Source organism: Chrysemys picta, chromosome 9, assembly GCF_011386835.1.
Source record: "Chrysemys picta bellii isolate R12L10 chromosome 9, ASM1138683v2, whole genome shotgun sequence".
NCBI classification, from domain to species: Eukaryota; Metazoa; Chordata; order Testudines; family Emydidae; genus Chrysemys; species Chrysemys picta.
Window position 1 is genome coordinate 58,157,857 of NC_088799.1, and position 17,299 is coordinate 58,175,155.

The 17,299-nt window shown below is 51.0% G+C and overlaps 1 protein-coding gene across 7 annotated transcripts in view; it reads right to left on the reverse strand.

Moving 5' to 3' along the window:
• The window catches only part of F8 (coagulation factor VIII), an 84,544-nt gene that overhangs the window by 566 nt on the left and 66,679 nt on the right, over positions 1-17,299 (reverse strand). For 3 of the 7 annotated variants that reach the window (XM_065556272.1, XM_065556273.1, XM_065556274.1), the window contains 2 exons: positions 15,448-16,016; positions 14,779-14,950 (listed from right to left, as the gene is read on the reverse strand). The exons of 2 other annotated variants lie outside the window; for them this stretch is intronic. In XM_065556272.1, coding sequence (XP_065412344.1) covers positions 15,582-16,016 — 435 coding nt within the window. In that variant the 3' untranslated portion in view covers positions 14,779-14,950; positions 15,448-15,581. Of the gene's footprint in view, positions 1-6,495; positions 8,715-14,778; positions 14,951-15,447; positions 16,017-17,299 lie in introns of those variants that run through there. 2 more of the 7 variants (XM_042858750.2, XM_042858748.2) reach the window with 1 other exon arrangement.

Below are 17,299 nucleotides of genomic sequence, written 5' to 3' on the forward strand. Positions count from 1 at the left end.
TTCCAACGTCCCCAATGTTTGGGGAAGTCTGGATCCAGGATTTGGATGTCTACAGAATGATCCATGGAATCACACCTTGTCATCTGATTGCAGGCATAGCTAGGAACTGTGCTATTATGAGCACGTATAAAGACTTTTTTGTGCATCCCTAGGGGAAGAAGGGCTGTTTGGATTCATGCTTCCCTTATCCTAATAGTGCATGAGACAGGCTCATAACAATGAAAATACTGCTGTGAGAGCCTATAAATGCAAAGAGCAAACTACAATCCTGCAGCTAACCATGGTATAAACAGCAGGGAAGAGGAGAATTACTCTGAAATACGAAGAGAACCATTAGGATCATAGCCAAGATAGAAAAGAACCTATTGAATCAGCCAGTCCACACCCCTGCCAGAGGCGAATGGAGTCCCCCAACAGAGAATATATCTGATATTAAATTGACACTGCATCTGAGCATTACAAATATTGCTGGGAGATGCAAGTTGCCAAACAACAGCAGTGCGTCCTCTTTACCCTGTCCCCCACAAGCTGCAGATGCTGCATGGAAGATCCAACGGACAATGACTTCTCAGATATCTGACACTCATGGGGGCATTAAATATGTTCAGACAGCATGGGGGATCTTCAGTGTAATTAACAGCCCTCTGATTCAGCTCATACAAGGAGAAGGCTGATGGTGTAGTTAAAGTACTGGGCTGGGTTCAATTCCTGGCTCTGCCATAGGCTTGGATAGGTCACTGTGTCTCTCTCTGTCATGGTTCCCCACCCCCTGTAAAGTGGAGATAATAGCACTGCCCCACCTGATGGAGGTTTTGTGAGAATGAATACTTGGGAGGGGCTCAGATGGGACTTGTAAGTACCTGGATAAATGTAATAATAATAATCCTGAGCTCTTCTATAGCGCTTTTCAGCTGTACTCTACATAGGAGGGCAATGCCATGATTCCCGTTTTACAGAAAAGGAAACTGAGGCACAGAGTGGGGAAGTGACTTGCCCAAGGTCACCCAGCAGATCAGTGTAGGGTGGGAATTGACCCCAGCTCCTGTTAAGTGTCCTATTCACTAGGCTACACTGCCCCCTCCCTCCGGGTTGTTTCCCATTTTTGGGTCTGGTTCTGTATTTTGTAAAAACATAAGAATAGCCATACTGGGTCAGACCAACGGTCCATCTAACCCAATGTCCTGTCTTCCAACCGTGGCCAATGCCAGGTGCTTCAGAGGGAATTAACAGAAAAGGTAATAATCAAGTGATCGATTTTATGCAGCACGGGATTCATTCTGGGAATAACAAATTGTTGCTAATTAATGTTAATTGTCCCTTTACATCAGTCTCCCATATCTGTTTTCATAGAATTGGTGTTGAGAATCCACTGTTACAGCAGCAGGGTTTGACATTACCAGTATCAAGTGTCTCCCCTGGACAGTGTGCTTCCTGCTCACGCACAGGATTGAAATGAGCAGCACATTTTAGGTTGAAAAGTAATTTCCTTTCGGGATATAACAGGAAGGAACTTGGGGGTGGGTTATGCCTTCCTGGGAGTCTGTTAGGGTCAGACAAGTGTCCCCCACCTGGTCAGTTTCCTGGGCCTACAGGGTAGGGTTACCATTCGTCCGGATTTACCGGGACATGTCCTCCTTTTTGTTCTAAAAATAGCATCCGGGGGGAATTTGTAAAGCACTCAAAATGTCCGGGATTTCCCCCCTCCCCCCCGGCAGAGCAGAGCGAGCGGCTGGGAGGGCTGCAGGAAAGTCCCGGGCTGGACTCCGGAGCAGCTGTAGAGGAGCCGGATCCGCCCTGCATTCTGAGCCGGCAGCTCTCCCTTGCAGCCCGGTCCAGCAGCACTGTGCAGGGCCAGGGACCGGGTTTTGTTGTGCTGGGGAGCGCAGCCACGTGTCCGGCTCGGCTCGCACAGAGCCCAACACCCTGTTCTGAGCAGCAGGGTAAGGGGGCCAGGGGGCAGGAGAAGGGGCAGGGAGGTTCTGGAGGGGGCAGTCAAGAAACGGAGGGGGCTTTTTGGGGGGAGTGGAGAAAGTTTTGGGCAGTCAGGGTACAGGTAGGGGGTAGGGTCCTGGGGGGCAGTTGGGGGGGGGTCCCAGGAGGGGGCAGTTAGGGGACAAGGAACAGGGAGTCTTAGGTAGGGGGTGGGGTTCTGGAGGGCAGTTAGGAGCAGGGGTCCCAGGAGGGGGCAGTCAGGGGACAAGGAGCGGGGGGGTGGGGGGCTGGTAGTTCTGGGGGGGAGCTGTCAGGGGGCAGGAGTGCGAAGAGGGATCGGAGCAGTCAGGGGACAGGGAGCAGAGGGGTTTAGATGGGTTGCGAGTTCTGGGGGGGGCTGTCAGGGGGCAGGAGTGCGAAGAGGGATCGGAGCAGTCAGGGGACAGGGAGCAGAGGGGTTTAGATGGGTTGCGAGTTCTGGGGGGGGCTGTCAGGGGGCAGGAGTGCGGAGAGGGATCGGAGCAGTCAGGGGACAGGGAGCAGAGGGGTTTAGATGGGTTGGGAGTTCTGGGGGGGGCTGTCAGGGGGCAGGAGTGCGGAGAGGGATCGGAGCAGTCAGGGGACAGGGAGCAGAGGGGTTTAGATGGGTTGGGAGTTCTGGGGGGGGGCTGTCAGGGGGTGGGGAGTGGTTGGATGGGGCTTGGGAGTCCCAGGGGTCTGTCTGGGGGTGGGGGTGTGGATAAGGGTTGGGGCAGTCAGGGGACAAGAGGCAGGGAGGCTTAGATAGAGAGTGGAGTCCTGGGGGGCAGTTAGGGGCAGGGGTCCCAGGAGGGGGCAGTCAGGGGACAAGGAAGGGGGGGAGGGTTGGGGGTTCTGGGGGGGCGGGAAGTGGGAGGGGCAGGGGCAGGGGCGGGGCTAGGGCAGGGCTCCTCCCGTCCTCTTTTTTTGCTTGCTGAAATATGGTAACCCTACTACAGGGCCCCTTGGTGTACCACAGGCGATCGATTTCCTGGGCCTGCAGGGTTCCCAGATGTACCCCATGTGGTCAATTTCCTGGACCTGCTGGGGCTCCCAGGGATGGCTGGGTCTGGATTCTGCTGTTTCTAGAGTCCTGACCAAGAGACAGAATCATAGAATATCAGGGTTGGAAGGGACCTCAGAAGGTCATCTAGTCCAACCCCCTGCTCAAAGCAGGACCAATCCCCAACTAAATCATCCCAGCCAGGGCTTTGTCAAGCCTGAACTTAAAAACCAGATGAAGCCATTTTTGCCCTGATTCTCTTGTCATTTGCCATTTTATTTGGGGGAAAGGCCCTTTTTAGCCAGCATTTTGACATTGTAACAAATGTTTATTTTGGTGCCTTTCAGTGTGGGGGAAATTTTTTTCTTTTTAAATGCTTTAAGAAATTAAAATGTATTGAGGGAGAGGAGTAAAAGCCCAAAGCAAAGACACCCAGAAAAAGGTCACTGGCCTCTTGGCAGGACCCAGGGTGGCCTGTGCATAAGCAATAGACAGGGTAGTTCTGTGTCACATGAGTGACTATGACCCAGATCCTCAAGCTGTGGCTGTTGCAGCTCAAGAGGTAGTTCCAAAGGTGGTCTTTGCGCTCTCCCAATCCTGGGCCAGCTGCGTTGACAAGCCAATTCCCTGGCATAATTTAGAACAACCTGAAGGCAGTTGTAAATAATACCGGGTGTACAAAATACCTCTTATGCCCCCTGTGCTGGCAGGTAGGAGTAGGGGTGATGTAGGAGCCAATATACCAGCTCTACGCCACTGATGAGCCCTATGTGATACTCCTGTGGGGCCAAAATCCACCAATAATGCAGCACCATGCAGCAAAGGGTTTGGGTTTGCTGTTTGGAACCGAATTACGCACATGGATACCTGAAGTCTAAGCAAGATCAGCCACAAGAAAAAAGGAGAGAGGAAGAAGAGAGGAAGAGGCAGAAAGACAGAGAGAGGCTAGAAAAGAGGGAAATGGATAACTTGCTTTATGGTTTTGTGGGAGAAGCTCCCAGGTGATAGATAATCCCTCCAGGCTGTTTCTTGACAGAATGACCAGGGTTTATTTCGTAATACAGTTTATCAGACTCCCCTGACCCTAAACTGAGTAGGTTTCTGTAATCCTGAGATGCTGTTGCAGGAAAGACCCTCTCTCCCCAAATTAACCTAATTGCACTGTTGGCACTTGCTACCAGTTTACACCATGCAAGCACTTCGGGTCAGATCCTCAGCTGGTGTAAACTGTGTGGCACCATTCTACTGAAGGCAACAAAGCTACGACAATTTACATTAGCTGAGGATCTGGCCCTTTAACTCTGCAGAACCTTTGAATTCTTGTTTTGAGATGACATAGGGGCCGGGGATTTGGGGAGCTCTGCCTCATATGGCAAGGGGAAACATGGTCTTGTTTCCATTCCTGGGGAAGAAGATACATTTAAAGAGAGAGTTCTGGAAACTAGTCCAGGAGCCTGTCAGGCTTTACAAATCCACCACCCACAATCCAGCACTCCACAGCCATTACTGAGTCACTTGACTTCTGGGCAGCTGGAGTTGCTGCAGGGGATTGTGACTTTTCCCATGGACTGCAGGTTTAGTGCAGTTTCCCTGTTGATACCCTGCTGCCTGGAATTTCAAGGCTGGCTTCATACTTTGGGAACACTCCAGATTGGACACTTCCTGGGTTGACCTTCTGTCCAATTGATTGATTCTTTTAAATCTCTTTATCACTATATTTTAAAAACTCAGCATCTGGGATGAGGGCAGCGAGTTGCGACTCCTGCTTTGAGCAGGATGATGCTGGCGAGAGAGCACCACTATTCTTTCAATGCGTCTCACTAGCCCTGCAGCCCAAGAGACTCTGGCTTCACTAAAGAGAGGCAGATACCGGCTCTGGGATGTGCCAGTGGTGGAGGCTGGTGGGATTGAGTGGATTGGCCCATTCTCCACAGGTGCCCCTGATTATATCCCCTCACACCTTGATTCTGGCACTGCCCCCTTCCAAGCCAAGACCAACCATTTTGGCCTCCTGGCCCCTTTCCAGCTGATTTTACCAATTCCAAGGAAGCTGCAGTGACTATATGGAACAGGAAGACCAGGCTCTAGTCTAATAGCTTCAGAACACAGCTGGCAAGGGCAGGCTTATCATTGAGGTGGTACCTGTCACTCTAAAGTAGGCCACACTTCCCAGGGGACCCAACCCCACTTTTCCCCCAGGGTCACTTAGTACAATGACCGGAACTACAGAGCTGCCTAGCCATCTGGTCCATGTCTCTGCCAGTGCAGGATGGATCCCTGCAGGGCATGTCTGATGGCACCCAGGGTTTCTTTGGCACTAGTTTGTGAGTTGCTGGTTCATATGAGGAGGGTGGTCCGTCATGGAAGGGGATCATGGAGCAAATCACTGAGTAGTGCAGTGGCCCTAGCCAGCTGTGTTCTGACACTGAGTGAGTTGGAATGCCTGGATTCAGTGTATATCCTGCAGCTGCTCTGGGTTCTGGAAAAATCACCTTGGAAAGGGGCATTGTTTGGTCTCCTGTTCCTAAAATAAAAGATAAGATCAGCTTGCAAGCCACTGAGAGACGGACTGTTCCGAGTCCTTCTTAGCTTTCCAGCCCTGAGTTTGAAGTGCTCTTTGTTTCCCCTAATGAGGGCAATGACCCTGTTAAGATCCACGCCATCAGCCACACAGGTAAGAGTTCCTTGCTCTGATGAGCATGAGGAGTCGTCCTTCAGTCTGTACACTCTGTTCCCGTGAGCAGGTTGTTATTGTTATGATGCAGTTGGGCTGAAGGGTAATCGGATCTCCTGCTCTGGGCAATAGTCACTGCAGGGGCCAAGGAGGAAGGAATCCTCTGGCCGCTCACATACAGCAATGCAGCACCACCTGGGGGCATTATGTTTGAATCCTCCTGTCAGCTGAAGTGTCAGATATCGGCTGCTGCCAATGTGGGATACCAGGGGGATGCACTGATGGCCTGTGCGATCACACACCCTTCATGCCTATTGAAATACACAGGAATCCTACCCTGTGCAGCACTGTAAGAGCAGGATGCTTGTGTGTTTTGATCCCCCGCTGACCGCTCACAAGAGTGGAGTGTTAGGGCACAGAGGATGGATGTCCCATGTGCCTCCACCAGCTGGCAGGCCCAGTCTTCAGGCCTGTCATCCTTGTTAGGGTCTCTAAGACCCACTGAAGATACTCTTTGACTGTCCTGCTGCCTTGTGCCATTGAGCTAGCACTGCTGTAGGGAACATTTATCACTGTCTATTACAGCCCAGCTCACAGCCCACAAGTCACCCAGTGACACGGAAAGACATTCCTCCATTGAGACCAACCTGCTTCAAGCTTTGTGTTGCTTTCCTCCAAGGGAGTGGCTGTCCTGGCTGGCCAGCAACATCTCGGAATCTCGCTACGCCGCCATGCAAAGAGCTGTTATTACAGCCCCAGGAAAATCATTGTCCCACACATACACATGCACACACATCTGTACCTGCACACACATATATGCACACACACGCACACATTGAGATACCAATGAACTTCAGAATGTCAAGGCTGTATTTCTCATCTTTTACCAGGGCAATACAAGGGCAATACAATACATTACAGAGCAAGGACTGAGACCCTCTTACTGTCAGGCCATCAGGTCCGTAAAAAGATTTTTGTACAGAGCAAATTACCAGGTACTCACTGTCAGAGGCAGCCCTAGGGCAGTGAGGCCAAGCCTCAGGGGAACAAATCAGGCTTCTGGTTCCAGATGATGGCCAAACTGCAGAGTGACAGCTCCAGAGGACATGTGTGTGTGCGCATGCACACACACACACACCTGATCACATCTGATCTTGGAGTCTCCCATTCTGGGTTCTAAAGTTGCCATGTGGAACCCTGCTGCTTTTATGACATCACCCCACCTTCCCTTCCCAACACTTGCCTTGGTTAAAGTAGATTGAAACAAAAGGGGGAGCTCTCACATCACTATCCAGCTGTGGGGGGAGGGAGTTGTGGGAGAGGGAGTTGACCCTCCACACACACCAGTCAAGAGGGGGTTAAGGACCAGCCCCTACCCAAGCCCATCTATGAGGCTTGTCAGACCCTAACAAGGGTCTATAAAAGGGAGGAACGCAGGGAACTGGGTACCACTCAAACCAGACTGGGGCACTGTGTTGTTAGTAGCTGGAGCATGATTTGCATGCACCACTCGCCTCAGCCCTCTGGGCTGTTATTGCTGTTGAGACCCTGTTTAGCCACCCAGGAGAGTGGGAGCCACAACAGCCTGCAGTGCTGAAAGCCTGCTCCCCTCTCCTGCGCATGAGGCAAGGGCTGTGGAACTAGTTTTCTTTTATCTGGCCTGCTTGCCGTCCCCTGGCAGGGGGCAGGCCTGCTTACACAGCACCAGTGGAAGGGAGCACCTCAGAACCACACCAGAGAACTATGTAAGAGGTGAGTCAGGCGCCCACTCTCACCCAAAGGGTCAGCCTGAGACCTAATGCGAGAGGGAGCTCCAAGCCAGGGAGAGGAGGGGGACAGCAGGGGAGCTGTGTGCTTTACCAAGCCAGGGAGAGGGGAGGGAGCTCCCCCTCCATCTCACTGCCCTGTACTCTCACCTCTGCACCCTCTTCCCCCTGAATCCTTGGCATCTGGGCGGGGGTGGGTAGTGTGTGCGACAGGAAGTATCCTTGTTTGTGACAATCTGAGAGTCTGCCTGGGCTGCACTCTTTGTGGTATCAGCACATGAGGGGCCAAAGTCCCATAGCAGGCTACCATGAGCACAGAAAAGGAGAAAAGCCCCAGGAGGAGGAGGGTTTGCTCCAAGAGATGACTGCCAACAAGAGAGCAACTTGCGGAAGACAGAATGGTGGCACTGGGCCATGACAGTGCCGGAGCACTATTGACTCAGCAAAGGAAGGGAAACAAAAGGGCATGTGGGACAAATCCCACAGCCCTGAGTCAGGCTGCATGGCCACTGGCTTCAGGCATTCTGCCTAGCTAGCACAGCCCCAGCCTGGACTCTGGCAGGGGCCGCTGGGTGCGCTGAACCCCAGCTGATTGCAAAACGTGGCCCTTGGGTGACGTTCTTATCTCTCCCTCCAGACCACGCCCTCAATCACTCATGCTGGGACCAGGGCCAGGTCACTGAGAGTTTATGGAAAATAATGAAGCAGACCTCAGTGGCTAATTAATTATTAGCTGCTATGAATGCTGACTCTAAGCCCCATGGGGATTTCAAGGTTGGCTGAGCCTGGGGAAGAGAGGTGGGGGGTGGGAGGGTGGCGGCAGATGTTTGCTGGAAAATTACTGTTTAATTATTTAGTGCTATGCTCCGACTATATGGCACACAGTATATGAGAAAGAGAAAGACGGGAAGGGCAGGCGACCCATAAACCTTTGCAGGATCCTTTCTTCCGACCACTTGGGGTGCTCTGTGCCACATTCCCAACCCAGCTAGTGTAAATGCATGAAACTCCACTGAAGTGAACGGTGCTGCTTCTGCTTAGACCTGCAGTGAATGTGGCCCTTCATATGGGCTTTGGAAGATCTTCCTCTTTGGGTCGCTTCAGGCTTGGTGACGGTTCAGTGTCCAGCCAAAGCTAGGTCCTTTAATCCACAGCTGTCAGCCCATCAGTATGTTTGCTGGGTGTCGCAGCCTAAGAACTCCGTCCTCAGGGCAATGTGGTTTTGCCACCGGCGGGGGTGTATCCTTAGATACCGGGCAAAGAGCGGAGGATCCAGGGAGTTCACCACGGTGCTGAAGTGATTTTGGTTGCCCTTGAAGATCTGAAAGGAGGAAGAAATTGTTGGCACTTTCTCTGCTCTGCCATGTCAGGGCTGCTCACTCCTTCAGTGGGGAAAGATTCAGAGATTCATCCCAGGAACCAGCCCCTGGATGTCAGTGGAGTTACTCTAGGGGGGAATCTCACTCAGCTGGGGGTAGGACCAGGGCCGGCTCCAGCTTTTTTGCCGCCCCAAGTGGCGAAGCGGGGGGAAAAAAAAAAAAGATAAAGCCGATCAGCAGCACTTCGGCAGCAGCTCAATCATGCCGCTTCATTCTTCAGCGGCAATTTGGCAGCAGGTCCTTCGCTCCCTCTCTACTGAGGGACCTGCAGCCGAATTCCCGCCGAAGACCCGGACATGCTGCCACCTTCCATTGGCCGCCCCAAGCACCTGCTTCCTTCACTGGTGCCTGGAGCTGGCCCTGGGTAGGACAATGCTAAGGAAGGCGATCCCTGTATCTGAAGGGCACAGGAGGGGAATTATTTCAGGTGGTGCAAGCAGAGGATATACCTGTGAGGAGTGGGAAGAAAGGAAGCAAAGGAACATAGCGGAGGAGGAGGGTTCTAAACAGCAGGTCTATCAGATTGAAGCAGAGATTCCCAAGGAAAGGAGTAGAAGCTTCATCACTTGGGAAATTTAAAAATAAACAGGAAAAGATCTGGAGAATAAACTAGAGGAATCAGTTCTGCACTGCGTTGGGTGCAGACAGCTAATTGCTCTAATAGGCTTTCTCTATCATTCAGTTACAGCCCACGTCTAATATATGGGGAGGCAGTGTATGGGGTGGTGTTTAACATCTTTATTAATGACCTGGATGTAGGTATAGAGAGCATACTGATCAAATGTGCAGATGACACAAAGCTGGGGGGCGGGTGCCAACACTTTGGAGGATAGAGCTAAAATTCAGAGGGATCTTGATAAATTGGAGAACTGGGCTATAGACAACAAAATGAAATTCAACAAAGACAAATGGAAAGTGCTACACTTAGGAAAGAAAAGCCAAATGCACAGATACAAAATGGTGGATAACTGGCTTGGCAGCAGCACTGCTGAGAAGGATTGGGGAGCTGTGGTGGATCACAACCTCAACATAAGTCAGCAATGCCATGCTGTTGCAAAAAAAAAAACAAATGCAATTTTAGGTTGCATTAACAGAGGCATAGCATGCAAGTCATGGGAGGTGACAGTACCGCTCTACTGTCCAGTTTTGGTTACCAATGTATAGAAAGGATGTAGCGAAACTGGAAGGGATCCAGAGGCGAGCAACAAAGATAATCAAAGGGATGGAATGTAAGCTGTATGAGCAAAGGCTGCAGGAACTGCATATGTTTAGTTTGGAAGAGAGGAGATTGCGGGGGGATGTGAAATATTTGAAAGCTGCCATTACAAAGATGGAAAAAAATTGTTCTCTCTTGCCACAGAGGGCAGGACATAGGGTGACCAGATGAGAGGAAGAAAATATCGGGACATTGAGGGGGTCGCTGGCGGAGCAAAAAAAAAAAAGTGGAGTGCCGCGAAATATCGGGACATCAGGACAAACACCTAAATATCGGGACGTCTGGTCACCCTAGCAGGACAAGAGGCAACGGGTTCAAACTACAGCAGAGAAGATTTAGATTAAATCTCAGGAGAAACTTCCTAGCTGTATGAACATTAGGACAGTGGAACAGACGCCTCGGGAGGTTGTGGAAGCTCCTTCACTGGAGGTTTTCAAAAGGAGGCTGGAGCCATCTGTCTTGGATAGTTTAGACACAACAAATCCTGCATCTTAACAGGGGTTTAGACCAGATGGCCCCTGTGGTCCCTTCTAACTCTCTGGGTCTATGAGTCTATTATTCTTATACACAGAGTGAATACACATACTAATAGACTGTTCATAGAATTATAGATATCAGGGTTGGAAGGGACCTCAGGAGGTCATCTAGTCCAACCCCCCGCTCAAAGCAGGACCAATCCCCAACTAAATTATCCATATTGCTATGTCATGAGTTCGTCCCATCTCCCAGCTGCTGCAGCACACATGGTAACCAGTTCTCCTCCATTACTCCCACCCCCCTGGGCCATTGCACAGTCAGGATTTTACCAATCCCCTTATTCTGACCTGCATTCTAATTTGGGGGTGATGCGTGTTTTCAACAAGTCCCTGTACTTTGCTTTCTGACGGGCCAGGTGACACAAGGGTAGTTACAAGCAGGGCTGGTGGAATTCTGCCCCACCGCAAGGCTTCACCCAGAGCAAGCACCAATGGGCACAATGGCAGGAAACCATACCTTAGAGCTGGGCGAAACTTTTCGGACAAAACTCTTTCTCACCTAAAACTGGATAATTGGGTCAACAGAAATATTTCATGCATTTGTGTCAAATTCTCTGCATTGTTTTGGTCAAGAAAAAAATGCAAAAAAATGGAAAATAGATATTTCGATTCAAAATGATTTTTTGTTTCAAATTTTGCTTCAATTTTATTTTTAAAGGGTTAGAAAATCTTTGGAACAAACGGAAAAGTTTTGGTTTGGGTGAGACATTTTCAAATGGGGAAGAATATGCCCAGTCCTGCAACAAGGTTACCCCCCTCTGCCTCCAGCAGCACTGTGCTATGCTATCCACATGCAGCAACCACCCTAGGCACTCCTAGCAAGTGCAACTCAGGAGATGTTTGTTTGCCAAGTGGGGCTGCTGCATCTCTCCTTGGCTAGTGCCCTGAGAAGACAGTTTTGTTTCAGTGGAAGAGCAGATAAATTACCTGAGTCCCATAGTACCCTGCAGCACATTCAGACTATGTCTGCCCTTTAAAGCAATGTAGTGCTTCAGTGTAGACAGCACCTTCACTGATGGGAGGGGTTCTCCAATCACTGTAGTAAATCCACCTTTCCGAGAGGCTGTAGGTAGGTCGACGGCAGAATTCATCCGTTGACTTAGGCCTGGTCTACACTGCAGAGTTAGGTAGACACACACAAGGCAGCTTGACCTAACTCTAAGTGTCTACGCTAAAATTTTGCTCCCATTGATGTAACTGCTCCATTACGCTGACTCCGCAAGAGGCGTAGAGTCAATGTTGATGTAGTTAGGTTGACGCAGGTCAATGTGGAGCTTACATTGACTGTTACTGGCTTTCACAAGCCATACCACACTGCCTCACACTGACAGTACAACTGGTACAAGCGCTCCTGGGGAGGACGTGCACTGCCAACACAAGGAGCAAAAGCGATTTAATTATTGTGTATGCCAACGTAACTAAGGCTTGGTCTACACTACATATTTACTTCGGTATAACTACGTGAAAAATACCCCCCCCCAGAGCGACGTATTCTACCAACCTGTATAGACAGCGCTATGTCAAGGGGAGAGCTTCTCCCGCCGACACAGTGACCGCCTTTCACGGAGGTGGAGTTATTAAGCTGACAGGAGAGCTCTCTCCCATCGGCTTAGAGCATCTTTGCCAGACGTGCTGCAGCTGCACCAATGTAAATTTGTAATGTAGACCTGCTCTTAGGTCGACATAATTTTGTAGTGGAGACATGCCTTAGTGCTGTCTACAGAGGGACTTTTAGGTTGGCTTAATTGGTCATTCAAGGATTTTTCACACTCCTGAGCAAGGTTTGATTAATTTTCTAGTGTAAATCAGCTCTCACCCTGGAATAGGGGTTTACAGTTGGCTGAGGGGGGCTGTTTTGGGAGGAGCCCCTCATTGTTATGCTGAAAGCTACTAATGGCTCCAACTAATGAGTCTGATCCAATGGCTGTGCCAAGTGCTCTTTTTCAGGCTCAATGGAAGGAGCAAATAAGTCACTTTATGTAGGAGAGACAATGGAGGGCCTGCCCAAAGTACTTGGCAGTTCAGTGGACTGAGTACAAACTCAGGGGCTAGGAGACTCAGGCCTTGGTTACACTTGCAGATGTACAGCGCTGTGAGTTAAACCTGACTTCGTGCAGCTGAGTAGAGAAAGCGCTGCAGTCTGTCCACACTGACAGCTGCCCAGCGCACTGTCATGGCCACATTTGCGGCAATTGCAGCGCTATTGGGAGCGGTGCATTATGGGCAGCTATCCCACAGAGCACATCTTCCCATTCTGGCGCCGTAGGTTGTGGGAAGGGGACGTAGGTGCGGGGCATTCTGGGTCCTGTCCCAACGCTCCGTGATGCATCGCTTTGCATCCCAGAAATCCCTTTGTTTCCGTCCACCTTTGGCGCCATCTTTCAACGGTTTCTGTGCAGCGCGATCTGTTTGCGGGAAATGGAGCCCGAACTGCTGAGGCGTATGCTGATGAGTCTCGCCAGCACGTCACGTTTGGCTGTCGAACTATTCCTTAAGATCCAAAGTGACAGTGAGAGTGAGGGTGAGGAGTCCGATGATGCTATCGAGCCGCGTAACACATACGACACGAAATTGCTTGTGGCATTCACGGACATGCTCAGCACCGTGGAACGCCGCTTTTGGGCTCGGGAAACAAGCACCGAGTGGTGGAATCACATCGTCATGGAAGTCTGGGATGACGAGCAGTGGCTGCAGAACTTTTGGATGAGAAAAGCCACTTTCATGGGACTGTGTGAGGAGCTCGCCCCCATCCTGCGGCGCAAGGAAACGAGATTGAGAGCTGCCCTGCCAGTGGAAAAGCGGGTGGCTATTGCAATCTGGAAGCTGGCAACTCCAGACAGCTACCGGTCGGTCGCAAACCAGTTTGGAATGGGAAAGTCGACCGTTGGAATCGTGTTGATGCAAGTTTGCAAGGCCATTAATCGCATCCTACTCAGAAGAACCGTGACTCTGGGTAACGTGCAGGAAATAGTGGATGGCTTTGTACAAATGGGGTTCCCTAACTGTGGAGGGGTGATAGATGGGACGCACATTCCTATTCTGGCACCACCCCGCCTAGGATCTGAGTACGTTAATCGGAAGGGGTATTTCTCTATGGTTCTCCTGGCGCTTGTGGATCACCGTGGGCATTTCATTGACATTAACACAGGCTGGCCCGGAAAGGTGCATAATGCACGCATCTTTTGGAACACTTGGCTGTTCAGGAAGATGCAGGCCGGGACTTTTTTCCCAGAATGGAAGATCACGGATGGGGAAGTTGAAATGCCCATTGTGATCCTTGGAGATCCCGCTTACCCGTTAATGGCGTGGCTCATGAAACCCTACACAGGGGAGCCTTGACAGCAGCAAGGAACGGTTCAACTACAGGCTGAGCTGGTGCCGAATGACTGTGGAGTGTGCCTTTGGCCATTTAAAGGCCTGCTGGCGATCTCTGTATGGGAAGCTGGACTTGGCCGAAAACAGCATCCCCGTGTGTTGTGCCCTCCATAATATTTGTGAAGGGAAGGGTGAAAGCTTCACTCAGGCATGGACCTCTGAGGTTCAACACCTGGAGGCAGAATTTGCACAGCCAGAGAGCAGGGCTATTACAGGGGCCCAGCGCCGGGCTGCAAGGATTAGGGATGCCTTGAGGGAGCAATTTGAGGCTGAAAACCAGCAGTGATATCTGGTGCCCTGCACGGGAGTGAAATGCAGTAGTTCCAATCTTTAGGAATCAGTGTTTGCTAAGCAGATAAGCAGACTTTCAGTGCCTGTTTATTTCCTGTGCTAAGGAGTCTTTTACTTTATGCAATAATAAAGAACGTTTTCAAAGCCAAAAAATCCATTTATTGAAAAGAAACAAGGGGATGGAGTGGGGAACGGTACAATCACAGATTCGCATATGTCCTGTCTGGTGTGCTGTGCAGTGAGTGCTGCACTTCAGGATAGCTATACTGCCTGGTGATGGGGGTTGAGTGCAGAGGGAAAGGGTCATGGTTTTCAGGGTTGGGTGGTGAACATACTGGTGTTGGAGGCAGCGGGTGGCGTGAAGAACACGGAAGTTGGGGAAAGTGGGTTGGAGGTGACAGTGGGGCACAACGGAAAGAGTTTTGGGACAAGGGCTGTAGGGGGGGGGGGTGTTTGCGGTACTGCTCCTTTTGCATGGCTACGAGCTCCTGGATAGCGTCTGCTTGGCGCTCCAGGATGCTTATGAGCCGATCCATGCTTTGCTGCCGGTGCTCCATGCTTTGCCGCCGGTGCGCTGCGTTTTCCTGGCAGATCCTGCTTTCTTTCTCCCTCCAGTTCTGTGCTTTCTCATTCTCTTTAATAGATTGCCGCATCACTTCTTGCAGCATGTCTTCTTTGCTTTTTCGCAGTCTCTTCCTGAGCCTTTGCAATCTCTGAGCAGGCGATAAGAGGGACGGCTGAGGTCTCAAGGTTGATGCAGCTGTATAGGCAAAATGCAACATTTAACAGAGGCAGCATTGTTTATACCAGACAGAGTAATGGTTCCCCCCACACTTAAGGAGTAGAAAACACACAGGGTCTACACAATAGCATAATTTTCCTGTCCGAAACAGAGCACACATATCCCACGGGAGCCTCAAAATGGTGAGTAAGGGTCTTCTACTGCAATGCGGCTTCCGCCCTGGCCCATATGCAGCTTGCCTGTGTGCAGCAATGGTCCTCCCGCCCCTCGCGGCACAGTGGCGTGGACACGTTAGCCTGGCTGGGACAAGGACCACAGTGGCTCTCCCGATAAACCTGCGCAAGCGCATTGCACACGTTCTGGATGAGACATTCGAGGAGATTACTGAGGCCGATTACCGCGATGTGATAAACCACATCAATGCACTATTCCGCATCTAGGCATGCATGCCTAACCCTCCTCTCCCAAAGAGCCCGCACCGAAAAAATTCCTTCCCGAAAAAAAAAAACGCTTACCGGGAACCTGTTCTTCTGTTTGTCCTCCACCAAGTACCGGCCGCTGCGACTGGCTACCTTCCTCCTGGCTCAAGAAGAGCTCCTGGCTGCATGGCTCCAGGGATTCCGGGGTGTCTCCATCTGGCCCACCACCATCACTCCCGGTTTCCTCCTCCTCCTCCTTCCCCCCCCCCCACCGGCTCTGAAGTGTCCATGGTGGTGCTCGGAATGGAGGTGGGGTTAACCCCAAGTATCGCATCCAGCTCTTTGTAGAATCGGCAGGTCGCGGGGGGAGCACCTGAGCGGCCGTTTGCATCGCGGGCTTTGCAGTAGGCACTCTGCAGCTCCTTCACTTTAATCCTGCACTGCAGGGCGTCCCGGTCATGGCCCCTTTCCATCATGTCCTTTGATACCTTCCCAAAGGTATCGTAATTTCTATGGCTGGAGCGCAGATGGGACTGTACAGCTTCTTCCCCCCAAAAACCAATGAGGTCCAGCAACTCGCCATTGCTCCATGCTGGGGCTCGCTTGGCGCGTGGAGGCATGGTCACCTGGAAAGATTCGCTGATAGCACTCCACGCCACGCCAGGCTGAGCAAACAGGAAGGGGATTTTTAAAATTCCTGGGGAATGTAAAGGGTGGGTCACATGGTTGGTTACCTGAGGCCAGGGCAGTAGAGTTTGAACTGATGACCAGAGTGGCTAGAACAGGCATTGTGGGATACTGCCGAATAATTCTGGAGGCCATTCACAGCGCATTTGGCGGCCACACTGGCGCCGCAGGGCTGCAGCGGCAGCGCAATACTCACTATTCCTCTTGGGGAGCTGGAGTACATGCAGAGCTGCAACCACGGAGATACAGCACTGCAAATGCCTTGCCAGTGTGGACGGGGAGTGAGTTACAGCGCTGGGGACGGCTTTACAGTGCTGCAACTCGCAAGTGTAGCCAAGGCCTCAGACTGGTTTGGAAGCCTGTGTGTGTTAGCGAAAGAAAGCCTGCAGGATGACTGGAGAAGCTGTGAATGTGATCCTGGGAGGAAGCTTAGCTCACTGAAGAGTAAGAACCCAATTGTCCAGTATTAAACCAGACAGTCCTGCTTTTTAGGGTATGTCCCACTTCCGCACAGAAAAAAACAGATGTGGTTTTGTTCAGATGGGAGACGCCCATCTGAAGAGCAGTGTGCTCTTAACAATGGCATGTGCCCCGCTGCCCAATGCAGCATGACCTTGTGTGCACGGTGCATCCAAGGTCAAGCCAGTGGGGGTGGGGTCATGCTGGCAGGGGTGGGGTCATGCCATTCCCAGAAGTACTGGAATGTCCGGTATTTGGGAATGAGTGAGTGGTCCCCTACTGGAGGGGCAGACGTGGGAATTTTACAGCCAAGAAACTGCCTACTGTTGTTTCTTTCTACCTTTTCAGAGAACCAGGACTTTGTGTGCATTCTTGGTACATAAACAGGATTGCACCAAGAACAGTCCTGACACCTAACACCGACTTCTCATCCTAGCAGAAAAACCCCTCTAATTGCTCCATCCAAAGAGACAACATCACAACCCTGGCAGCACATTACTGCCAAGTGGCCCTTGAGTTGCCCCAATGACAAAAGCCCCAGGAGTTGCTGTTGGTTAAATAAAGATACAGAGAGGTTGCCAGCCCCTCTCCAAGTGTGAGCCCAGGAGTACCAGCAGGGCCATCCTTAGGATTTATGAGGCCCTATGCAGTATTATTAAACTGGTGCCCCTATGCCCGACGGCAGCCCGGGCTTGCATGTGTATTTTAGATAAGGGTGGTCTTTTGAAGGATTTATTTAAAAAACTATATGCCTGAAGATCCAAGCATTTAAGGCTAAAGATGAATACTCAGATTGTGCATC